The following is a 26,434-nucleotide window of genomic DNA, read 5'->3' as shown; positions in this document are numbered from 1 at the left end:
ACAATCCCCAGTTTCTCTCCTAGGAGGGGGAATCCCAGCTAGAGTATTTCCTGAGTAGGGGTCAAGGGTGTGAGGATGCAAACTGGAGATACTGAGAGGGAGCCGCAGGACTCCCCTGAGCAAAGAGTCGAGGGTCTTGTGCCAGGGGCCAGGGAGGGGCTGCTGGAGGGAAGAGGTGAGAGAGACAGATAAGGGGGCAGGGCTGAGTTTTGGAGGGCCATGGGGGTTGCGGCTGGTGGCCTGTGCTATCTGTTGTTTTCTCCTGTGTCTCCCCATAATCAATGTTCTATTGTGAAGTTGGATTTGTTAGTTTAAGTGTTGTAGTCAATTGTCAGAATTCTGCTTCCAAATAGGCAAGAAGAAGTGTTGCCAGAGGGGACCCAGCTATTTGGGGGTTGTCAAACAAAGGAACAATTTGTTTTAAAGAAGGAGACTTGGGCACTAGGGAACCTACCCTGTGCACCTCCATTAACACTCGGCAGGCACCTTACTAGAAACTGTCTCCCCCTCTCTCCCCTCTGGGACCCCAGGACCTAGACAGTGCTGCTTTGCGGAACTGGCCAAACTTGCAGTGCACTGGTAGTTGAGTTTCAGTTCAACTCCCATTCATTCAGCATCTACCCGGCACCTGGTCTTGTGGCAGAGCATGGGGAACAGAGGAGTGCCAAAGACACAGGCTGTGCCTGCTAGGAGCTCATGGTAATAGTCTGTTGCTGTCAGATAGTAAGAGGAATAAAAGAGTGAGTGAAGGTGGTATGAGAGCCAAAGGCTTCCAGGAGGAGAGGACAATCTGAACGGAAGGGAGAAGGAAAAGAGGGGAAGAGTTGTCCAGGCAGAGATGACCATGGACAAAGGCACAGAGGTAGGAACCAGCCTGGTGCCTTCCAGGTCCTGGGAATACCCATGAGAGGTGGGGAGGGTGGGGGTGGGCACTGAGATACTCACGGGGCTTTGTGTGCCAGCTAAGAGCCTGGATCTCATTCCACAGGATAGCAATCCTCAAGAGGAAGGAGGTGGGCAAAGAGAAAAGCAAGGTACTTCCCGGTTCTCCGACTGGGGCTAGACGGGTTTGAATTTCCAGCATGGGGCGTGTGCTTGGTTTGAAAAAGCAAATTCAGAATTAAAGCTTCATATTTGATAAATGTAAAAAGAATACCTGTCAAAATTTAAATTTGACTGAATTTTGGCTAGAGGAACAAGAATTAGTTTTCAAAAGTGAAGGAATACTGCCCCAGGTGATGGGAGCCACAGGCAGGTTTTTAGCAGAGTGGGGACAGGCATGGACCAGATTCGCACTTTCAGAACAATGGCTCTGGCCACTGATCGGATGGTAGGTCTGAGAGAGGAAAGACTGTGCATAGACCTTGAAAGGAATGGTGAGATGGAGGCATGATTCAGGGCCTTGTGCTCTGGGTAGGGTAGGGAGATATTTAGGACAGAGAACTTGGCAACAGAAAACGTGCCCAAGGCGAGAAAGGGAGGAGTCAGGGCTGCCTTCTGCAGCCCTTGCCGGGGTGGCTGGCTGGGCTGGGGTCAGGGAGACGGGGCTGGCTGGGGAGGGAGTCTCTGGTGGTTGGGTCAGGGTGGCTTGGTTCTGATAAGCCAGTTTTAAAGTGGCTGTGGGACATCAGAGTGAGCAAGGTCCTTGAGCGTCTGTGACTTGTCCACATTCACACTCTAGTGGGCGACCATCTAGGGCTGGGATTCTGTGTCCTAACTCTTCCCACCTTGCAGCCCAGCTTGACTGGACATGGAGACAAGGAACAGGTGGCCCTGAGGTGTCATGCCTCCCAGGAGGTATCAAGCATCCTGGGGGTTGGTGCTGCTGTTCTCATGATATGGAATACCCCTTGCTTCTCAGCTCTGCCCCGGGCGTGTGAATGGTTGGAATGAATACGCTCTCGAAACACATGCTGGGGAAACCAAAGGCCGAATGGATGGTGATGTTGGCCTCAATACTGCAGCAGGCACAGGCTCAGAGACTTGTCACACCGGGGTCCCTTGAGGTCCACCCAGGATGGCAGCCATACTCCAGTTGCTAGACCCTTCTGAGTGGCCCTGGCATCATGCCTCATTCTCATTAAGACTTACTGATCTGGTACCTGTCCTGACCCTGCTCAGCGTGACTGTGCAATCAGAGATCTGATAGTTTTGGTACCACAGGGGAATGTTTTACAACATTTGCCTATGATAGCTCTCAGATGTATTTTCATTTTAATCAGGGGATAATACTGTAACTCAAGGAATGAAACTCTAATAGTGGAATTTCAACACCAACAGAGATTGTGATGGTAATTATTGTGTTCAGTATACTTATCTGGGGGACAGATGCCTGTCTTCTTACATGAATGGCACAGGTCACTTCTGGGGGCAAAAAAAAATTAGTTCTTTCAGTGGACACAAGAAATATCTCAGACTCTGAAAATCCGAATCTTAGTGGGTTATGGCCATAAAACAACCTCACACCTCTGAGGCACAGGCTGCTGGGGAAGGGGAAGCTTGTGCTTCAGGTAAGACAACTTATGAGGCTACAGGATTATTAGTCCTTAGGGGATATCAGTGGCCACCCCTCAGAAAAAGAGCATCCAGAGATATGTCAGCAAACCCTGCACTAGAGCTAGCCAGCCCTGGAAAGGAGGGCTGCCTTTCATGTTGCTGGGCATTGGACAGAAGCAGCATAAGGTGGTGCCTGTGACCCTGTTCTAGCTAAAAATAAGACTAATGGGAGGAGGACCCCAGCTGGCAGCTGGACGTGCAAAGCATAGAGAATAGGTTATGGAAGCAACTGCCTGGTCCCTGACTAGAGCCATGAGCATCAGGACTGGGCTCAGGGGCCATTACAGCACGGAAATGCTGAGCCCAGGGTACCTTGGCTGGGCTGAGAGGGAAGCTGGGCCTTAGTGGGCATGCAGTGTCCTGGCCTCCCTCAGCCACACCACACCTACCAAGATGGATTCTCGCTGACCTTCCACGGTAAGTCTTCCCAGATGCTCTGCTGTGGGCAGTGCTGGGTCAGCAATGGAGCTGAACTGGCCAGTGAGGAAGGACAGGCAGGAACTGACCCCAGAGCCATGTGGGAATACGAGTTGGTGTCGGGGATGCTGCCAGCGCAGGGCGAGACAAGCGTCCTTACTCTGAGCAACAGAGTGCCCAAAATGGAAAACCATCATTTGTGGGTTTTGTTTGTTTAAACACTTTGGTGATTAACCCTTTGAAGACCTTGATCCCCAGGATTTTTAGAGTTTGTTTGTAAGATGCTAACTCTTGGTGAAATTGTCTTGAATCCAATTGATGGCCTGTGTACCTCCAAAGCCCTTCCACTGTTCTGGGGCGTGATATTCTCCAGGCTTGTTCTGCTTCTCTGGCTGCATCTGAAATTCTCTCACACCAGTGTCTGTGAGTGGGGCAGCTATTAGTGAAGTATTGGGGGTGGTATCAGGAAGGGGTCATGATGCCTTCCAGCCTGGCTGGTGCAGGAGTTCCACATCCTGCTCCGGCCACTGTGTCGCACAGCTTCTCTCCTCTGGTCCTCCAAGCCAGCACAAAGTGAAGGGATTTTCCAGTTCCTCTCTTTGAAAAGAATTTTGGTCCCACTTGTAAAGATAATGAAGCTTTCTTTACCTTTTCATAGACATAATTTGCTTTTAAATTAAAATTTCATTTCTAGTTCATTTTAAAGAATTTCTCAGCAGTCCTTAAAATAAATCAGCACCTAATGGTGCTGCAAAAACAGGGGGAGGAGTCCTGCTGGTGCAGACAAGACCCTGATATTTGTTGTTTGTGTTTCAGCTTCCACCCAGATGTTTGAAATCCCGTAGATGTGGTTGGCGTCCCCAAGAGCGAAGCAGGGTGCACGGGCCGAGCACTGAGAAGCAGCAGCCTGGGACTAGGCTGGTCCAGCCTCCCGGTAATTTGCTGGCAGTTTTTGGTGGTGATGGGGGATGAGGCACACTTTTTGGTTGGGTCCATCTCACCAGGATGAGCTTCTAGTCACGAGCAGGATTGGGGGAGTCATTGACATGTGCTCCCCCAATCCTGCTGACATGTAGAGCTACCATGGAATCTGAAGGACTTCAGAAGGCTCTAGTGCAATCCCCCTGGCAGGGGCAGAAGCCCTTCTACAGCATCCTGCAGTCACCTTACTCTGGGGAAAGAGTACCGCACCTGACCAGGCCGCCTGTCCCACCTTCCCGTTCCTGAGCAGTTCCTGCTGGCGCAAAGGTGTCCATTGCACCCTCAGCTGAAGCCTGCTCCCCTCGGGCTGGCCCTGGAGGCTCTAAGCAGTCAGCTTAGTCCCTCTTCCACACAGCAGCCCAACAGACATTTGGGGACAAGTGGGGCGAAGGAACGCAGGATCTGGAGCCAGAGATGGCCCTGGTTGAGATCCTGACTCCACTGCTATCTGTGTGATCTTGGGCAAGTTAGTAACCTCTCCGTGATTCAGTTTATCTGTAAAACAGCGACAATAATATCTGCGCTATAGAGTGGTCCTGGGAATGAAAATAAATCACGAACAGAAGTTGCCTGGTACTGTTCCGTCACCAACTCTCTGACGCAAACTGGCAAACCAGGTGTCCTACAGTTCAGCTCAATTCTGACACTATGCCAGGTTAAAGGGCACACAGGTTAACTGCCACATGTTAAAGGGCAAGGTCACCAATAAAACTGCCCCCACTTCAGAAGCCACAAGTAGGGTCCCCAGGCCACCACACTTCTGACTCGGCTGTAAATTTGAGGGTTCCCATGCTGTCCTTTAGTCCCTAATTTACTATATCAAGTCATAGAACTCACTGAAGGCACTGTCATTGTGATTACAGTTTTAGTATAAAGGATTCAACTCAGGAACAGCCAGATGGAACCAATGCATAGGCAGGGTGTGGGGAGGGTGGGGGATTAGTGCAGAGCTTCTGTGCCCCCTCCTTGTAGAATCTGGGTGCATCACCATCCCAGCATACCAATCAGGAAGCTCCTCCAAGCCTTGATGTCCAAAGATTTTTAATGGGGGGTTTATTACTATTAGGCATAATTGTTTAAATCATCTGCCACTTGATTGAACTCAATCTCCAGCCCTTCCCCCTCCCGTCCTCCATGGTTGGGGTGGGGCTGAAGTTCCAACCCTCTAATCATGTGCGTGATTTTTCTTGGTGGCCAGTCCCTCTCTTGAAACATCTAAGGGCCCACCATAAGTCACCTCATTAGCATAAATTCAGGTTCCATGAAATGAGCTCATCATGAATAACAAAAGACCCTCCTAATGTTTTTTGGATATTTTAGAAATCCCCAGGCTTTTGAAGTTCTGTGGGGGGAACGGGGGACAAAGGCCAGCTATATTATTTATGATGTCATACCTGGCCCATCAAGCAGTGGCCTCTGATGGTCACCACCCTGCTTATCCTCTTCGTTGTGATCTCCAAGTTGACAATGTTCCCAGTATCTGGTCAGAGAGCTAGTCATTCTCGTCATTCTTTTTCTGGATGTTCTTTTTGCTAATATAGTTCGAGATTGAATTAGTTCTTTGGACTACAACAGATAATTACAGTTATTGAGTATGCACCTGTTTACCGTTGAATCATGAGCCTCTCATTACTCGAGTTCCTAGTGCTATGATAATTCTAGCCCCTAAATGACACATAATAAGAGCAAATGCTTGATAGCACTTGATACACACCAGCACTGTCGTAAATACTTCACATACATTAACTCATCTGAATCCTCACAACAGCCTAAAGACATAGTTAAATAGCTCAATCCCCATTTTATACCTGGGGAAACTGAGGCACAGAGAGGTTAGGCAACTTGTCCAACAAGATCACACAGCAAATAAGTGGCATAGTTAAGACTGGAACTCATCATCTTCTTGTTCCAGAGTCCATGCTTTAACCACTAAGCCTCACTGCACATCACTTTGGTCACCTCTGCAACATTTTGGAAGGAAAGGAAGGAGCACAAAAGGATGCCTCTGGTTCACAAAGTCAAAGGGTGGTTTTCTCTGGACCCCGTTGTCATGGTGAGGGAGTCAGGGCTTCCATTTTCTAACCCAATCCCACTGAAGCATCTCTGGAGTAACCTTTGGGGGATGGGCTCTGAGAAGGGGAGGCAGACCTGGGAGGCATGGTGGTGTGGGCTCCTGTCCAGCAGGACCTGAGCTTTTTTGTTCCTCATGCTTCAGGGAGGGAAATGCTACTTCAAGCCTTCACAGACTCATTCCTGGGAATGCAGCCATTCCAAGAGGAAGGAAAGAGGGTCAGCCTTTTCCATCTAAATAGAAAGGATTTAGCCCAGGAAGGTTCACTGCCAGGCTGTGCTGGCCAAAAGATCCTAATCCCAGAGAAGCTGAGGGTTCAGGTGGCTCTGGAGCTGGTGGGACCTGGAGTCATAAGGAACACAGGAAGCTGATCCCCATGTGCATATCCATGGTACCCATTGAGAGGTTGCTTGTTTTGTTTTTAAAATAACATCAAAGATCAGGGCTACAAAAGTGCTAAAGAGAATTAAAACAGAAGGAGCAGTGCCTCTGGAAAAATGTCTACAGCACTGTCTGCCTAGGAGAGTCTGGGTGGTGACTGCATGTCTGCACGGCTCTGATGTACTCCCATTGTCTTTATCCTTGCAATCCCTTATAATTGCTTATTATTGCAGGGATGAGGCTTTCTGAAAGCATGGTGGAGGTGAAGTATTCTTAACTTGCTCCACGCATGTGGGATTGACTTGAACCTACAAGGCAAATGTCAGTAGGTCATGTGTGTTCTTTGCAGCTGCCCATTTGGCATTTGTCTTGAGGGAGAGGCCCCAGAGGTGGGGAGACAAGGATGCAGGAAGAAGGTCTCTTGCTCCAGGAAACCCAGATCCTCCATCCTTCTGCATTTTCTACACAAATCTGTTTCTCTCCATATAGTGTAGAGCTAGAAGAGGCCCAGAGTTAATTCTGTTCATTCCCTCATTTAGAGATGGACAAAACAAGACCCAAAGAGGGAAATTACTACTTGCCCAAGCCCACGAAGCTAGAGAATGACAGAGTGGGGATAATACTGTAGATTCTGACTTCAAGAGCAGAGCTAATTCCACTGGAAGCATCCCTGATGGACTCAATCACTCTCTCTCCACTTATGAAGAATCTGGTTTGAATGCTACTAAGTACAACCTCAGCCGTTCTGGCAACCTGCCAAATCTGTTTCAAATCTTTCTTTAGAGAATTTTTTTTTGCTTTTGGGGTGTTTTGGCTGCCACTTCCAGAAGATGCCTCCTCCATACTCTGTCACTCACAGGCAGATATTTCACCTACAGATGCTGGTTGGGGGAGATCTGGGCATTCATAAGGAAATGATTAATTAGTGAAAGAATGAAGATGAGATGTCATGGTTTGGCAAACTTGCAAAAGCAGGTTGTGGTGGCATTTGGAGCACTCCTGCTGTCCCAGGTCAAGTGTATGGTGGCAGGTGGTGACTGGAGTTGGAGGATGGGGCCTGGACAGCCATGGGAAGGGGCACATGGCAATAGTGTTAGATGATGAAGTTTGTGCCATCTTTGGCTGGCTTGCTAAATGGCCGACATCTGGAATGGGTGCCTTCCATTACATGGTACAACTATTAACATCTAGCCAGTGGTATTTTAACTCAGACTACCTATTGGAATCACCCAGGGAGCTTTTAAAAATCCTGATGTCCATGTCCCACTCCAGACTAATAACATTAAAATCCCTGATATCAGTATTTTAAAGTTCCCCAGTGGATTCCAACATCCACCCAAGTTTAAGAACCACTGCTCCAGAACAAGGGTTCAGGCTATCAGCTGAGGGACTTGGTATGTGTGCTCTCCCTTGAATTTGCTATTTGCTCTTCCCCAAAAGGGGAAAAAATAGGAAGGAAGGAAGGAAGGAAGGAAGGAAGGAAGGAAGGAAGGAAGGAAGGGGAGGAAAGGGAGGAAAGGGAGGAAAGGGAGGGAGGGAAAGCAGGGAGGGCGAAGAAAGGGAGGAAGGGAAGGGCAAGGAAGAAAAGGAGAGGGGAAGCAGGGAGGGAAGGAAGGAAAGAAGGTAGGTAGGTAGGAAGGAAAAATGAAAGAAGAGGGAAAGGAAGGATCATCTGAGTGTTCTGGGCTAATGGGGTAGATTCCCACTTCTCCCATTACCTAGTGCTTCACCCACCTGCCCCACTCAGAGGAACTGTAAGGTGGAGGGTAGAATCCCAACAGAAGATGGAAGAAGAGGTCACAGACAGCTCACCGACAGCAAGACTATGCTTTACTGGCTGCCAGCAAGGCCTCCTGCAAAACCAACTGCTGGCTGTAAGGAAGGTCAAGGTTCGGGCTAACAGAATGGGCCAAGGGGGAAGAGCAGATGAGGATGAGGAAGCAGGAGTGCTCTAAGAGAACAAGAGAGCATTCCACCTCCTCGTGGAATGCAGATGTGAGCTCACAGAGATAAAGCGAGGGAGAGCAGGTTAAAGATGAAAGCCAGGTGTCCCGATCCCCTGTAATGCCCTTTTGTTGGCATCTCTCCACTTGTGTTCAAAAGCTAATTCTTGGGGCGCCTGGGTGGCACAGTCGTTAAGCATCTGCCTTCGGCTCAGGGCGTGATCCCAGCGTTAGGGGATCGAGCCCCACGTCAGGCTCCTCCGCTGAGAGCCTGCTTCTTCCTCTCCCACTCCCCCTGCTTGTGTTCCCTCTCTCGCTGGCTGTCTCTGTCAAATAAATAAATAAAAAATCTTTAAAAAAAAAAAAGCTAATTCTTATTCAGTCAAGGCACTTGCCTTCCTTTGCTGAGAAGGGGATCACACAACAGGGAGAAAGCTAGCACTCTGTAAGGCTGCCCTGGGTGCTGAAGGGACAGAACCCAGATTTGAAGGCCTAGTGGTGCTGACACACAAAAGCCCACTGGTGTGGCCAAAGCCCCACAGCTGAGAGGTGGAGGCTGGAGCTGCAGCCTGCTTCTTGAGGAGGGCGCCAATACAGTAAGAGAAGACCTTCCTTCGTTCACCATCAGGCCTTGTGGGGGGGGAGCATGCTTGAATAGAAAAATAGGGGTCCCAGCCCAACTCTGCAAAGGCTGACCTAGTCCTCATTCCAGGGATCAGGTCTAGATATACTGCTTTAGCAAGTACTAATACCCAATACATAGCTTTACACTAGGTAGGTATGACCACAGAAATGCTCCCAAAGGTATGCAGGACATGCTCACGCCGGAGGAGCTGTCCCCTTCCACCCCGGTGTGGCCGGTGAGTCAGGGAAGGGTGGGGGACCCCTGGGCGTGTGCCAGATTTTCACTAGGTCCGATGATGTGTTAGCGCCCCCTATCGATGGGCAGCTGCCGCCGCCCTGCGCTCGAACCGCTCGGCTTACACCCTCCTGGGAATTGCCGCCTCCGGCGTGAATCCAAGGAATCCAGCCCCTCTGCTTTAGGAAACCGTACTCGGACTAGGAACTCCTTCTTCCCTTCTCTCTAGGCTTCCAGGAGCGAATCAGAACCCCACCAGGACAATGAGTGAAGAGACTGTGCCCGAGGCTGCCTCTCCGCCGCCCCCGCAGGGGCAGCAGTATCTGGACCGCTTTTCTGAGGACGACCCCGAGTACCTGCGCCTTCGCAGCCGCGCGGCAGACCTGCGGCAGGACTTCAACCTGATGGAACAGAAGAAGCGCGTCACCATGATCCTGGAGAGCCCCGTGAGTGGGGTCCGCCCCAGACGCACGAGAGAGGAGAAGGAGGGAGGGAGGGAGGGGAGCAGGCGGCGCCGCGGATTCATCTGGCTGAACCTGAAAGATAAATAACTCCTCTTACGCTTGCTCAGGGTTGTAGCGATTTTAAGCCCGCTGAGCAAGACGGGCCTGGCCCTGTGGGTGTTTCATTCTCTCCTTGGACACTGGTAGAGGGCAAAAACCTGGTTTATGTGCAGGTGGTTTTGCTTGTTACTAGGAGGGGGTGGGTCTGAGAGAGACAGGAGCCCTGCCTCAGTTTCCAGGCTTCCCCAAAAGTTGCAGCAATGAACTAACAGGGATATTCGTGTAAACCGGAGGCCAGCAGGGAGCACCACGTGGAAGGCTTGGGGCCCCCATTTTTGAACACCACAAAGAACTCACTGTTGGGGCAATAAGATTGGCATGCATGGGGCAGAGGTGAAGAGGGTCTGGAAGCCCCAGGAGGTGGCCAGAGTGAAGGATACAGGGGGCTATGGGCCAGGGAAGGGAGGGCAAGTCATGCTCACCCTACGATGGCCCCAGACTTGAAGTCAGTTGGTACCTGCATGGCATGGAGACAGAGCTCATCCTTGAGGCAAGCGGTGCATTGAGAAGAACAAAGCATGGGCCTAATGGACTACTGAAGCAGGAGGGTGATGTAGGTGCTGGATGAGGAGAGAGGGCAGTAGAGCTGGGGGTCCTCAGTAAACAGTGCATGATCCCTAGGGACTGGGAAGCTCAGGATGGAGCTGGCATCTCCAGGTGCCTGCTAGGATGGGCTCTGCCTCAGTCGCCACCTGGCTTTGGAGAGACAAGATGTGTAGGCAGGCTGTGTGTGACCCTGGTTGAGAGCACACAATAAAAGCTCAGGCTTCACAGAGGAACACTGAGGTAATGGGCCTGAAGTCTTGGTGACAGGTGACGCTGTGTGAGGAGTCGGAGGAATATGGCAGGTACTAAAAGCTTTGGGATGATGGAAAAACTCTAGTGGGGGACTAGGAGAGATGAGAGGTGTGATAGAAGTGGCAGAGTTAGTACCAACCCAAGTTTCGGGGCCTGGATGGATAGGACTCTACTCTCAGGCAAGAAATGGGACAAAAGGAGTTCATGTTTCTTCTGTCCTTTTATAGATTGACCAACACATGAGGGGCGCCCTGTTTCCTCCTGAGTGTTTCCTGCTGCCACCTGGTGGACAGGCGTGCCTTATTTATGGCCTGAAAAGCCAGGCTTAGAGTAGTACTGATTCCTTCAGTATGAGGAAACTGAGGTCCAGAAGAGCCACAGGCATGGCTGATGAACAGGGAGGGGGACACACTTTTTCATCCAGTTCTGCTTTTTAAAATGTCTCTTAATTACTAAAGTGAAACACTGCCATGTCTGATGGCCAGAGGTGGGGGGGGCTTGGAAGTGGGAGGGACATTTTGAATATCACTTAGACCCAGGAAGGACCTGGAATCTGGATTATTACCCATAGGACAAAGGGAACACGACAGGGGACATCTTCCCAAACAGCAGTTTGGGGGGGCTCCCGAGGTGCCAGTGGAATTCCCAATGTCCTCTGAGGCCCAGGGATCCCATGTGTGGCCCTGGCCTAGTTGACCCAGGGGATCGGAGTGGGCTCTTGGAAGAGAGGTTCTCAGTCTCCCACATGAGACCCACGGAGGGGACCAGCGGCTTGGGGCCTGCTTCAGTCTTTCAGGGAGGAGCTGGAAGGCCTCATCCAGGAGCAGATGAAGAAGGGGAACAACTCCTCCAACATCTGGGCCCTGCGGCAGATCGCGGACTTCATGGCCAGCACCTCCCACGCAGTCTTCCCAACATCTTCCATGAGTACGTGGGGAGCTGGGGAGCTGCCAGGAGCAGAGGTGGAGGAAGTGAGGTGGGGAAGAGAGGGTTCGTTGCCAGGCTACGGAGAGTGGTACAGCTGAGTTAGCTGACCTGGGGGAACAGCCAAAGAGGTACCTGGCTCTGCTTCTGAGGCTGCTGGATTTAAAGACCCACAGGAGAATTGTTCCTGGTGCCCAGAAATAGAAGGGGGATGGTGACTTACGGGAAAACCTCCTTCTGGTTCTGCTGGAGGAGGGGACAGGATGACATGGTGTCATTGTTCTGAGAGGCAGGGCAGCCTCTATGTGACTTCTCCATCCCCCTTCATAAGTGGATTAGCATGAAGGGAGGAGCTTTGCAACTCCAAGTCTCTTCATGGCCTCTGCCTGAGGACCCAGGAGTGGAGAGTGCAGATTCTGCTCCCTGTTATTCTAGCTGCCGATACAAAACTGAAGAAAACTCATGTGCTAGCAGTAGCCCCTGACTTAGGCTGCTCTTTTCTCAAACCCCTGGAGCCACTCCCTTGCAGATGGAGGTGGCAGGGATGGGAGGAGACCACTGAAGCCAGTGTCTTGGTGCCCCTTGGACGGACCAACCTGACTCCATAGACAAGGACCACAGGCAGCCAGGCTGGGCATGAAACCCTCTTCCTGGGTTCTGAAGTTCTGCCCACAACCTGGAAGAGATAAACATCAAAAAATACTTTCCCTCAGGTGCCTGGGTGGCTCAGTCATGATCCCAGGGTCCTGGGATCGAGTCCCACATCAGGCTTCCTGCTCAGTGGGGAGCCTGCTTCTCCCTCTCCTCCCTGCTCATGCTCTCTCTCTCTCTCATTATCTCTGTCTCTCTCAAATAAATAAATAAAATCTTAAAAAAAATACTTTTCTTCAACAGCATAAATACAGGATTATGATGAAAAATTAGGAAAATAATCAAGAAAGGGAAATTAAAATCAGTGTACTGTGTGCTTACAACCAAGAATTGACTATTTTCAATATTTTGGTGTCTATCCTTCCAGCCTTTTTCTCTTAACATATATAAATTAAGAAAACAAAAATGGAATCACATTATATATGCAAGTTTGATAGCTTTAACATATCTTGACTAATTTTTCACATAATAAAACATGATTCTGTAATATAATGTTTGGTGAAAGTATGCTATTCTGTGGCATGATTGAATATGCCATAGCTTATTTTTAGACTGTTTCCCATTTTTAGACTTTTAGGTCGTTTATAACTTTTTGCTCTTGTGAACAACAGTGCCATAAATCCTTTCATTTATTCTATCACTATATTCTAAAGACAAATTACTGGAATTAGAATTGCTACTTTAAAGTATTTGCATGTTTTAAAGACATTAATGTATAATGCCAAATTACCCTGGACAAAGATGGAACCAATTTATGTTCCCACCAGAAAAGCAAGAGAGGGCTCTTTCCCTCCACCTTGATCTGTAGTATGTATTATACCATTCGTTTCATCCTCCTAATTTGATAGGTGATAAATAGTACTTTATTTGTGTTTTAATGTGCATTTATTTGATCACTAATGATGTTGGATATATTTTCATATACATGTTGGGATGATTTTCTTTTTGTAGTAAATTGCCTATCACATTCCTTGCCAATTTTCCTACTCACATATTCTTTTCTTACAGACTTTCAAATCTTTTAAGGTGGGGCTATTTCCCTCTTATCTGTCAAATATATTGCAATTTTTTTTCCAGTTTCTCCTTTGCCTTTTTTGTTAATGATGTTTTCATCTTGTAGAGCTCTTTAATTTCCATGCAATTGAATCCATTGTTACTTTTCTTTGTGTGTTCCTCTTTCGACTGCACACTCAGAAACACCTTGCCCATGTTTGATCATCCCATGGGACAAATACCCTTAATTATTTTTAAAAATAAGAATTATTTTGTCAAGTCTCCCCCCCCCATTATACCTCAAAAATTCCCTTTTGGGATGTTGATTGGGATTATATTAAATAAATAGATTAATCGGTGGAGAATTTATAAATTTGTAATTTTATATTAGAATGTAAGTTTCATGGGGGAAAAGATATTTGTATGTTTTGTTCACTGATGTAACCTAGAATAGTGTGTTGGACTTTAAAAAGTAGCTGGCACAGTGTAGGTGTTTTAAAAATATTTGCACAAATTTTTTTTCATTTTTTAAATAATTTTTTTATTATATTATGTTAGTCACCATACAGTACATCCCTAGTTTTTGATGTAAAGTTCCATGATTCATTACTTGCAGATAACACCCAGTGCACCATGCAATACGTGCCCTCCTTAATACCCATCACCAGCCTATCCCATTCCCCCCCCTCCACCTCTCTGAAGCCCTCAGTTTGTTTCCCAGAGTCCATAGTCTCTCGTGGCTCATTCCCCCTTCTGTTTACCCCCCGCTTCTTCTTCCCTTTCTTCTCCTACCGATCTTCCTACTTCTTATGTTCCATAAATGAGTGAAACCATATGAGAATTGTCTTTCTTTGCTTGACTTATTTCGCTTAACATTATCTCCTCCAGTCCCGTCCACGTTGCAGCAAATGTTGAGAAATCATTCTTTTTGATGGCTGAACAAATGAATTTTAAGTCTTTTCAGAAATGATGTATGTCTTCTATTTATTTGCTTTTTTTTTAATGTCCATGAGAGAAGGTTAGTAGTTATTTTCTTATAGTCCCTACTAATTTCTTGTTAAGTTTATCCTGGAAATTTTACATAACTTTGTTTTTTTTAATTATTTTTTTCCTCCATTCAACTTTCTTTCTGGTTATAGCTGTCATCCAGGGAAAGTAGCTTCTTATTGAACTCTTAAATTCTTATAGCTTCTTAGTTAATTCTCTTGGGTTTTGTATATAGAAAAATCACATAACCTGCAAATAATGGTCATTTTTAATCCTTCATCCCAAAATTTACCCTTTGGTTTCTTTTTCCAGTTTTCTCACATCCATTAGAACCCTCAGAAAATGTTTAATAATAGATTAGAGAGTAATCATCCTTGTCTTATTTCTGACTTTAATAAAAACCCTTTACCACAAGAGTCTGAGTTCGTTACCATGTTGAGGGAGTATCTTTTTATTATAGTTCAATATGGGTTCTTTTCAGAAATGGATGTTGAATTTTATAAAATGCATTTTGGGCATTTATCGATTTCTCTTTCTTTGAACTATTGATGCGATGAATTATATTAATAGATTTCTGAACACTGAATTCTTTTTTCATTCCTGAAATCAGTCATTCCTGCTCTTGATGTGTTCTTTTGAAAATACTCTTCTAATTTTGATTTGCTAGACTTTTATATAGAATTTGCATATTCATATATGAGATTGGTCAGAAATTCCCTTTTTGAGCAGTCCTCATTTAGTATTGGTTTTAAGGCCATAATTTCATAAGATAAATCAGGTGATCCCCATCCTTTTCTTTGTCCTGATGGCATTTACATAAGATAGGAAGTCTCTCTTCCTCGGAGGTTTGTTACTTACTTGTAAAGCCATGCAGATCTGGAACAGTTTTTATAACATTATTTTTCTCAGTTTCATCTAGGGTTTTAAAAAAAATTATTTTGCTGCTTCTTGAGTAAATTTTGAACATATGTTTTAAATAAATAATCCATTTTGTGGAGGTTTTTAAAATTATTAGAGTGATTTACAATATTATTTCTATCATTTGAACTTCCTGCTGTGAGTGAGCCGACATCCCATTCTCATTCCTGGTGTTGTGTATTCCCGCTTTCTTTTATGGCCAGTGTAGATGTTGGTTTATTCATACATCTTCTCACATAAGCCAATTCTTGGATTTCTATATAGTTCTACTAATTTTCTAGTTTCTGAATGCATAGATCTTGTTTTTCTATTCACTAGTACTTTTCCATAACTTTTCTTTGGTTTGTTTTGTTATTTATATGTTTTCTAGAGTAGAATAAAATGGATGCTTTATTTTCATATTTAATTCAATAACAAAGACGTTTTAGACTATGAATTTTTTTTCCTCTGTAAGTTTCGTCTTATCCCATGCATTTGGATATAATATTTCCTTTATTGTTAATTTCTAGATAGTTTTTGGTTGCTTTTTTGATTTTATTTTTATTTTTATTCTAAGAACTATCTGGGAGTGTGTTTTCTCATTTCCAAGTGGTCGAATTTGTATTATTTTAAGGGCTTGTTTATAACATCTAGTTTGATTGCATTGTTTTTGGAAAATGTGGCCTATTTATCTATGTTGGGGATTTATTGAGATTGTCTCTGTGGCCTAGTAATATCATTTTTGAATGATATATAGGTATAGACTCTATCTCCAGGGCATAGTATTTAATCTGTATCTTCATTTTTTTTTATTTTTTAAAAAATGAGCGTTGTGTTGTCTTCCACTGTATATTTAATTAGTGTTCATTTTTCTTCATATTTCTGGTAGCTCTTGCTTTGTATCTTGATGAGATGTTATTCAAAGCATAAATGTTCTTTATGGCTATAGCTTCATGATGGATTATATGTTTAATTCATGTAAAATGACCGCTACAGAGGCCCTCCCAGCCATGCCCCCTCCTGTCTGGCTTTGTCTAGGGGGGCGTATGCTTTTGCTCTGCCTCCCTTCTTGTTGCCAAGGATGAATATTCCAGAGGAATAGGGCTTTCCCTGATTTCTACTTTGATGATATTATGACCTCGTTTATTTTTTCTTTATATCTGGTGGGCATACTTTTGACGATTCTTTTCTTTTTACCTGCTTCACGTCACTTTATTTTAGTATGGTTTGTTGGTAAACCTCTTATAGCATTGTCTTCTGGCATCTCTTGCTATGGCAGAGAAATCTGAAACAGCCGGGTTTTTTGTTCCTTTGTAGATAACCAACATTTTTTTTGGTAGAGATGTTTGTGCATTTTTCCTTCTTATCCTTGTATTACAGAAATGTGCCAGGAAGCATATAATTGTAGGCTTTTTCTCTTTATGGACTTTTCCCTCTGGAATGTAGTAAATCCTTATAATTTATTTACACAGGTCTGTTTTTCAGTTCAGAAATTTTTTTCTGCTATGTCAGTGCTGATTGTTTGTACGCTGACTCTCTGGTCTTTGTCTCTCATAGCTATCCTATTCTTTCTCATCATTTTCATGTCTCTGTCCTTATACTTTTTCTTTTGAAAGAGAAACAGAGCCGACCAGCATTCCCGCTGCCTCACCGACCGGCATCTGTCAGGAAGACAGTTGGATGCCTGAAAATCTGATTAGGGCATGTTCAGGGTATCTGAGTCTGGGAATGTGGACAGGGGAGGTTCCAAGTGTCATGAGTTCAAGCGCAGATAGGTTGTTCTTTGTCCAGCTCCATTTGCCTTAGAATTTTGCGGTTGTTTTGTGTTTTTATTTTGGTTTCTTTCTTGCAATCATGTGTCCTTCAGTCTTAGCTTTCCTGGAGGTGGTTAGGGAGTTTTCATCTTTTTCTGTTTTCTTAGGTCCCTTGAGTAAATGGCTTGGTTAGATCTGAGTCATAAACCTGGCGTTCAGTCATCTTAACTTTTGTGAGGCTGGTCAGAATAAGCATTCTTTCTTTTAAAATCCTGAGAGCAGAGGCTCTGGGATGCTTGTGGAGCCTTCTGGTCTCTTCTCCCACCCTGGGTCTGCGGGTAGGGTAATCATTATAGCAAAGCTCCACAGAGTGGGGGAGGGGAGACACTGATAAAGGACACAAAGGAGGGGATGGCATGTTTTTAGACCTATTATGTCCTTCTGGCCATCCCTGGGGATTTCCTACTTATTTATAAGAGAAGGAATTAAAGAAATCTGGGTCTGAAGACCCTCTCCCAACAATAGCTCCCCCTGCCTGGCTTTGTCTGGGAGGCTTATGCTTTTGCTATGCCTTCCTTCTTGCTGTGGGGGGTGAAGGAAAGAGGCTTGTCTGGGGAATGTACAGACAGGAGGACGGGATCCCAGACTGGTCAATTCCAATGAGAAATTGTTGACTTTGGAATTTCGTTGCTGTTCTTTTTGCCAGTTCAGCTGAGCCTTTGGACCACTTCTTTCTCTGTCAACTCTAGTTACTGGACACATGCCCCAGAGGTATCCCTCCTCTGGTGGGCACAGGCTTTTGGGGTGCATATTCCTGACACGGGTGTTTCGAGGCTTCCTCTGCTTGCTGTATGTACGTCCCACAGCACGTGGTCCACTTTGACCTTTGCAGACCCTCTCATCATTATAACTAATGGCAAACCTGATACAGGACAGATATCGCACTGTGTAGTAGTGAGTTTATTGAGATGGTGGAAGCTGCTAAAGGGCATTTAATCCATTAAAGTTTTCAGCGGGATGCTGGGAGAGGCAGCATCAGGACGCTCCCAGCCAGACATCATTTTAAGCCAGAACCCTTTCCTATTGATTCTTTTATTGGTTTCTAGACACTGACTAATCGGAAGTGCTGGGGCTCAGACACCCTCTCATGCCTTCCGGAGGCATCCAGGGAGCGGTTATCATTTTTAATGGGATAGACTGGGCATCACCTCCTAACCCCTTTTGTGCCCTGAAGATTAGACCGTCAAGCCCTCTAGGCCCATTTCCAAATCCCTTCCATAACTCCCCAAATTCCCAGAAAGAACCATAAGTAACCAAGAGACTGCATATCCAGAGGGGAGCAGACAGGGCCTGCCTGAAGCCTGAAGCCCTTCAATTAGCCACACTGACTTCTGGAAGTTTATGACTTGTGAGAACAAGTTGAGAAATTTACTTCCTGGCTGACTTGGCTTTCTGATTTGCCCTGTTTCCAAAGCAGAGGAAAAGTTATATTACATGGTATAGTTTAAAACAATGAACAGTAGCAGGTCTAATGATTAGTATCTACTTCATCAAAACTAGCTGATGAAATATACTTATATTTCCACCCAGTAACTTATTCTTGCTTTTATTCAATGTCCATCTTTAGGATTTATTGTGAGCTTGGCATTCCGAGAATCCTTCATTCTGTGGTTTGAATTTTGTCATGATTTTTTACCAAAAGCAATGCCATTTTTATCTGAATAAGCAGAAGACCTTCTTGGGCACAACTGTCCATTCTATGGCTTTTCTCCCCTTGGATGAGGGTCAAAGAATATTTGATTCCTTGCCTGTGGAAGTCTCTTGTACAGTTGTAGTGCCACTGAGAATTTAGAGAGGACTAGGGCAAGGAAAGAAGGGGGACAGACAGCAGCCCTGACCCCGAGAGCTGCCCTGTCCCCACCCTGTTTCCCTGCAGACTTCTCCATGATGATGCCCATCAATGACCTGCACACAGCTGACTCCTTGAACCTGGCCAAGGGGGAGCGGCTCATGCGGTGCAAGATCAGCAGCGTCTACCGTCTCCTAGACCTCTATGGCTGGGCCCAGCTGAGCGACACCTATGTCACGGTGAGCAGAGCATCTGGGAGTGGGGTGGGTACTGCATGTGACCCTGACAAAATCCCAAGGGAGAGCTCCTGCTCGTGGGCATGGCCATGTGCTGAACCCTTCTAACATTTCTAACCACTGTGGTCACCTGAAATAGACAAGCTTCCCTGCGGCCACTTCCCTGCATAAGGAGCTAGGAACTCCTGGATCCTATTTCTAGGGCTACCCTTGATCACTGGGAGATTCCTCTTGTAGGTCCCTTGCCCCAGTTCCAAATAAAGGCCAGGTCCCCTTCATCTCTCGTGTACTGGGGGGAGAGAAGGGTTCTTGGGAGTGAGTTTTAGGTGCAGTGGATTCAGGGGAAGAGGGGATTCAAGCAAAGTATCCTTGGAAATGACCCTTCTGTCTCCTTGCCACTGAGAACGTGTGTCTTCCCTCTAGCTGAGAGTCAGCAAGGAGCAGGATCACTTCCTGATTAGCCCTAAGGGAGTTTCTTGCAGTGAAGTCACCGCATCCAGCCTGGTAAGTATAGTCCGGCATCTCACTGCCCATTGCTTATTGACATGATAGCAGCCTACAGTGACAGGTCATCTACAGATTAGCTACTGCCATTCCGTCCCTCGTGGAGCTTGCAGTCTGGTGGGGAAGAGAAGACACATGGCCCCAAAGCGGAATACCCATAGGACAACCCAACCATGAGACCAAAGATGAGATGTAGGCAGCAAGTGCAGTAGGAGGGAGGAGGGGGAGGAGATGGGCCTGGGGTCTTCTGTGCCAGGATTGGACCCCAAAGTCTGGGAATGGGGAGGCCTTCCTGGATTGGGGAATATATTAGAACAACAGCCAGTGCTTTGTCTCAAAGCAGTGCAAGACTGGCCTAGTGCTGGTGCCATTAACAATAGCTTTGGGACCCCTTTTGGTTCTCTTGCTCCTTTTAGGTATAGTAGGAAGAAAATTCCAGAAGTTGGTCTTGATCAGGAAAGATTCCTGGGCAGGAGGAGGAAAGCAGTAGAAAGGGCTTTCTTACAATCAGAAGAGGCCCAGCAGTTCTTAGGTGCATGGGCTGCAGCTGCTGTGCTGTGCATCTGAGGCCTGAGGGTGCCACCCCAGGGCCTCTGCCAGGCTTGAGACACACTCACGTGTTGAGACCAGGTATGCAGTTAAAGAGCCAGTGTACAAAGTCACAGAATATCTGGGTTGGGTAGGACCTTGAGGACTGCCAAGGCCACTTCACAGGCAGGAGAGGACGCTGGTGCCCAGGGAGGTAAGTGACTTGCACAGGGCCACCTAGTTGCGGAGGCAGGAGAGACTGGACAGAGAGAACTGTGTCCTCAGCAGGAGGAGGACAGTTCACACAAAGCCAGGCACATGCCACATCCTGGTGCATGTGGGAGGGCAGCGAGGGGCCGTGTCTGGCTCACATATTCCATGTCTGGAAGCGAGGCTGGGAAGGGGATAGGGACCAGCTGATAAATGGCACCGAAAGCATTGTGATGGCTTTACTCTGCTGGGCGAGCAGAGCTGCTGAAGCATTGTAAGCAGGTGAGAGATGCAGTGAGGTTTCCGTGTAGAAATTGTACTCTGACAGCTGCGTGCTGGCGAACTGACATTAGGGCCGCTGGTTGGTCCTAAGAAGGGGTGCTGCCTTGCATGGTGTACTGTCAGGCGCAGGGGCAGCTGTGGGGGGAGGGAGCGAGGCTGAAGCTGCCATTGATAGAGAAGCGTCAGTACCACCTGTTAGCCAGGAGGGGGTGGTGGACATTTTTGCACTTGCACAGTGTCATTTTTGTCTATGCCTAAACACGAGTAAGGAATAGTCTCTTGTCCCAGTGTGTCAGAGAAAGTGACCTTCTCTAATGGTGATGTTTATGCTAAGCAGGGAACACCACAGCCTTGCTTTGTGCGGGGCCAGCCAGAGCCACCAGCAGTTGTGCGTACATGCACACACACATACACACACACACACACACACACTCACACACGAGTGTGTGATTGTTAGCCATGGTACCTACTGGCTCCTTGGCATCAAATGCAGATTATAAGGCCAGTGACTAGTTTCTACCTGTCCTTTAAGATCTAGTTTTTGGGTGATTGGTAAATGGGTGTTTATTACACTATTATCTTTACCTTTGTGTATGATGCTTAAAAATGCAAAATAAAGAGTGAAAAAACAAGAAAAAGGCTCGGCTTAGATGTTCCTTCCTTCCTCTGGGAAGGCTTCTCGGATCCCCCTCTTCCATTGGGATCAAAGACTCCACCCATCTGCTTCTAGAGAATTCTGTGACTGATTCTCTTCTAGCATCTCCAGCCAAGGTGTGGTCTGTGGACCAGCAGCATGGGCATCACCTGGGAACTTGTCAGAAATGCAGACTCTTGGGTCCCATTCTTGGCCTACTGAATCAGAATCTGCATTTTTTTAAATTTAAATTTTAGTTAGTTAACATGCAGTGCAATATTGGTTTTAGGAGTAGAATTCAGTGATTCATCACTTACATACAACACTCAGTGCTTATCAAAAGTGCCCTCCTTAATGCCCATCACACATCTACCCCTCCCCCACCCATCTCCTTCCATCAACCCGCAGTTTATTCTCTATTCTTAAGAAGCCCTCTCTCCTTTTCCCCCCTCTTCCCGTATTTCATCTGTTTTCTTTCTTAAATTCCACATATGAGTGAGATTATGTAGTATTTTTCTTTCTCTGACTTCTTTCGTTTAGCATAATACACTCTAGCTCTATCCATGTCATTGCAAATGGCAAGATTTCATTCTTTTTGATGGCTGATATTCGTGTGTGTGTGTGTGTGTGTGTGTATGTGTGTATGTATGCAACTGCTGGTGGCTCTGGCTGGCCCCACGCATAGTCTGTGGCGTTCACACACACACACACACACACACACACACACACACACACACACCCTCCCATCTTTATCCACTCATTAGTCGATGGACTAATTTCAGCTCTCTCCATAGTTTGGCTATTGTGCCCCTTCAGATCTGTATTTTTATATCCTTTGGGTAAATGCCTAGTAGTGCAATTGCTGGATCATAGGGTAGTTCTGGTTTTAACTTTCTGAGGAACCTCCCTACTGTTCCCCAGAGTGGCCACACCAGTTTGTAGAGAATCTGCATTTTGACAGGATCTCCAGGTGATTCTTATGCCTGGTAAAGTTTGAGAAACTCTCCTCTAGCATTTTACCCGCTGAATTATAATCAGCCTTATCTCCTGTTAGCCTGTGTACTCACCAAAGGCAGGAACAGGTCTCCTTTTCTCCCAACACCAAGCACAGCCCTAGCTCCTGGTGAGCGGGTGTGGCCCACCTGGGAGGAGGGTCATGAGGGCCCCTGCCTGCCGTTGCCCATAAGTTTCTCTTCCCTGGCCCAGATCAAGGTGAACATCCTGGGAGAGGTGGTGGAGAAGGGCAGCAGCTGCTTCCCAGTGGACACCACGGGCTTCTGCCTGCACTCGGCCATCTACGCAGCCAGACCTGACGCACGCTGCATCATCCACCTGCACACGCCGGCCACGGCAGCCGTGAGTGTCCGCTCGAAGGCCAGCGTCTCAGGCCCCGAGGCTGGCAGCAGACCCATGCTACCTGCTTCTCTGACGTTCTCCCTGAGGAAAGACATAAGCCCCCCACGCTAGTGGCAATCTCGTTATTTAAAACAGTTCTGGAAAGATTTCCTGGAACTCAGGTCAAGGTGAGGAGAGGGAACACCCAGTGTGGTGACCCTAATCCTCTCCGTCTTTCCAAGCCCAGAAATCTTGGTTTGGGGACATAAGGCAGAGATATGCAATGTTTGCTCTACTGCGTCTCCCACCCTGCTACCTACACGCACGAGCACCACTTACCCAAGTGACGGCACCTCAGGTCAGTCCTATCAGACTGAGGGCTGACGCCTGCCCCAACCGCCACCCTCAGCCCAGGCTCTGGTGAGGAGAGATCTTGATAAAAGATAAGATGGTGGAACCTGGACTTGTCCACTTTTCATAGCCCTGGGTAGGCTGTGAGGGGGAACAGGAGCAAGGAAAACTCAGAGAGAGTAGAAGGAATACCCTCAAGGATCAGGTTGTCCCCTCAGGAGCTCTGGTAGTTTCTCTGTGTGTACCTAAGTCACTGCAGTGTCACCTGGAAAGGCAACAACCAAGCAGGTCTGGGTGTTCCCTCAACCTTCAACCCATCTTACTGACTTCCAGGCCTTACACCTGCAGGGGCAGAGCGGACTTGTCATTGGCCTGGGGTTTTTCTGTGAAGCACACCCATTATGAGCGCTCAGATTTTCCGGAATTTGGGCCAAGACTGAATGATGGATTTGTGCTGAGTGTCCATTTCTGCAGAGCCCAGGCTCACTCATGGGGCAGAAAGAGGGAACAAAGTCAAGAGGCTCTCCTAAACCTCTCCACGCTCTTTGCTTTTAATAAAAGGCAGAGTATGAAGCATGAATTTTAACCCTGTTTCCTGGCAGTCTTGTTGCCCTGTCACTAGTGAAATGGGGCTGCTCAGTGGGCCTCCCTGCTTCTGCACTGACCTCGAAGCTGAGGATTTCTACCAGCTCACCTCAGAGGACCCTGGACCCTGCTTCGTTCCAGCCTGGTGCCAACCCCGCTACCCCTACCTCTTCCCAGAGTCCTAGCACAAGAGAAAAGCAGGGGGTGGGCAGCAGCACTAGCTTTCTCAAAGCATTCTTTGTAGCAATTTTAGAGAGAGGCATATTGACATGGCTGCTGTCAAAATGGTGATGGAAAGACGTCAGAGGAAGCAGCCAGAAAGCCAGAGTCCAGCCAGGTGCAGCAGAGTCAAAGGGCAGTGCCTTTCTTGGGGGCTTGCTCCCAACCCCACTAGTCCCCAGAGTAGAGCCTGGCTGTACCATTCGGAGGAAAGGGCAAAGACGGAGTCGGGGAGCCACAGGTGCTAACCATTCCACTGTCTCACTAAAGGTGTCAGCCATGAAGTGGGGCCTCCTGCCTGTCTCCCACAACGCCCTGCTGGTGGGGGACATGGCCTATTATGACTTCAACGGTGGGATGGAGCAGGAAGCAGATCGGATCAGCCTGCAGAAGTGCCTTGGACCCACCTGCAAGGTTTGCTCAGCTGCTCTGGGAAGACCCTCTGGGGTGGGATTGTCAAAGACCTACATCATGAGTGACATGTGTTCCGTGGACATTGTTTAGAAGTTGCACATAAACAAAAAAGTGAGATAAAATTCTCTTTATCCAACTATCCTGAGATTTTGGTGCACACTCCACAAATATATTCACGTATATTTAGAAAACTAGGATCATAGGATGTATTCTCCTTTTTTCCTTAGCAGTATCCAGTAAACATCTTTGTATGTTACTACATATTTTCTAAAACACTATTTTAAATTATTAGATTATATCTCATGTATAAATGGCTGTGCCACCATTTACCTTAACAATCCTCTGTGATTGGACACTGGAAGTTTCCCCACCCTGAATTTTTCCCTGATATAAACAACACAGGATGAAAATCCTTTTAGCTAAATCTCTCTATAAGCTTGCGATCATTTCCTTAGGATATATTCCCAGGCATACACATTTTATTACTCTCACTTCACATAGACACATTGTCCTCTCCTCCGCTGGAGTCTAATATATGAGAATGCTGCTTCCTTGCAGTCTCCTCAAACTTGAGTGTTACCACTTTTTTTTCCTTTTGCTAACTTGATAAAGAAAAACAGAATCTCACTATTGTTTGGCTTAAATCTAAAGTCTTATTTTTTTAACAGCACATAATTAGAGGTAGCCAGTTTAGTACGGGAAGTTCTGGAGCTGAGCCTAGGTTGATGGACGTTTGTTCCTGTCCTCAAAAGGCACTCACTGCCTGAGTCATTTCCAGTCTGAGAGCCTCTGTCTTCCCAACCCTGACACAGAGGAGAAATCCCTGCCACTCTTTCCCAACATTCCCTAAAGCCTCATTAGCAGTGCCAGGAGAGGGAGGAGATGTTCACATCTACAAAATGCCACAAGAATTTCAGAGATGGGGCATTTGCTATCTGAAAAATCTTTTTAGGCCAGGGTCGTCATCTCTTTCCATTTGTCTTTCCATTTCCATCTGGCACTTGAGAGGAAAAATCTCCAGCTGTTTTCAGCAAGAGAGGATGTGATGATTATGCCACTAGGCCTCAGCCCAGGTCTGCAAGGACACACCCAGCACATGGGTCTGTGTCCCTGCTGCTAGGTGGGCATCACCTGGTTTCAGAGAGTTCTTGAGGATAAAACCAACCAAGAAACAGTTTCTGCATCTGAAATTTGGGGAGTCAGGCTCTTAGTATAAATTCATGTCTGTTTCTCTCCCCTGCCCCCTTTTGTCTGCCTGCCCCTGGCTGAGTCATAAGCGTTGCACCAACAGTGAGAACACCTGGGTGCTAGTTCCGATTCTGTCCCTGATTAGCTGGGAGGCTTTCCATTTCTTTAGGCTTCTGTTTCCTCTTCTGTAAAACCAGAGAGTTAGAGTAGAAGGCCACTACGGCCTCTTTCACAGAAGCGTAGGGTCTTAGAGCTACCAGGGCCTCACTGAGTTCATGGGGAGGAGATTTGAGGTCCAGAGAGGTGACACGACTCACCTATTTCTGCAAAGCCACCCCCTTGGCTTTTAATTTCCAAGTCAACTAAGTCATAGGAGCAGGAGATCGCTTTTGAGGTTAGACCCTCCTATTGGACACAAAATAATTTCATTCGCTTTAACACAGACACCAGTTTTTCAGACTTCGAACCCCTTGAAAGCCTAAGAATCCAGGTATTGCCCAAAGAAATCCACCAAGCTCTGTAGTCTCCAACTTAAAAAGCATCTTCTATTTCTTAAGGAGGTTGCTTAGGGTTAAAATCACGTGGGGTGGCATTGGGGTATTCGTATGGGGAGAATGAACAAGGAATTGGGGGCATGCTTTGGGATTGGATATGGAAACTGATCTGGAGTAAATGAAAAATCTCTCCTTCACTGAAGTTTAAAAGGCTTGAAGTTTTAATTGGCCATTTGCTCCTCTGCAGATCCTGGTGCTAAGAAACCATGGAGTGGTTGCTCTCGGTGACACCGTGGAGGAGGCGTTTTATAAGATCTTCCACCTGCAGGCTGCGTGTGAGATACAGGTAAGCAGGTTCCTCTGGGGAGCGGGCCCTGGTTTGGCTCTGACGGAGGCCCCACTGGCCATGATTTAAGGAGTCCTGGGAGCCAGCCATCTAAAAGCCTTGCCCTATTTCTCTGCCTCGGCACCACCTTATCTTTCTAAAGTTTCACACTTAGAATCAGTTTTGTAGCTTTAAAATATTTATCACTGCTGCCTAACAACCAGTACCCACCTCTTGAGGGTCAGTGCCCAGGACAGGGAGCTGTCTAGGCCCATCAATCAGACAGTGGGAGAAACTGTAATAGGGGATATAAAAGTTCTTCCCATGCTCACCTATTACCTGGGGTATAACTGTTACATCTAGCTATGCCAAATAGACACCACGTCGTAGGTAGGTCTTTTCTTTTTTTGTCCGGAGGGTGTAGTTTGCAAAGACCATGAACATGGTCCAGCCCAGAAAAGGACGAAGTTAGACATGGTAAGCCTGAACACCAGGGAACCCCCAA

General features: G+C 46.9%; 1 protein-coding gene across 1 annotated transcript in view; it reads left to right on the top strand.

Annotated features, from left to right (window-relative positions):
- Window positions 1-3,787: 3,787 nt before the first annotated feature.
- ADD2 (adducin 2) overlaps window positions 3,788-26,434 on the top strand; it is a 33,384-nt gene continuing 10,737 nt past the window's right edge. Inside the window, exons 1-8 of the mRNA XM_034659324.1 lie at window positions 3,788-3,907; window positions 9,438-9,654; window positions 11,358-11,496; window positions 18,712-18,863; window positions 19,284-19,364; window positions 22,225-22,374; window positions 23,779-23,922; window positions 25,852-25,950. Coding sequence (XP_034515215.1) covers window positions 9,472-9,654; window positions 11,358-11,496; window positions 18,712-18,863; window positions 19,284-19,364; window positions 22,225-22,374; window positions 23,779-23,922; window positions 25,852-25,950 — 948 coding nt within the window. The 5' untranslated portion in view covers window positions 3,788-3,907; window positions 9,438-9,471. The remainder of the gene's footprint in view (window positions 3,908-9,437; window positions 9,655-11,357; window positions 11,497-18,711; window positions 18,864-19,283; window positions 19,365-22,224; window positions 22,375-23,778; window positions 23,923-25,851; window positions 25,951-26,434) is intronic.

The sequence above is a fragment of the Ailuropoda melanoleuca genome, chromosome 4, assembly GCF_002007445.2.
Source record: "Ailuropoda melanoleuca isolate Jingjing chromosome 4, ASM200744v2, whole genome shotgun sequence".
In the NCBI taxonomy this organism is placed as follows: Eukaryota; Metazoa; Chordata; class Mammalia; order Carnivora; family Ursidae; genus Ailuropoda; species Ailuropoda melanoleuca.
The sequence above is the reverse complement of the archived record's forward strand: the minus strand, read 5'-3'. Positions and strand labels throughout refer to the sequence as shown.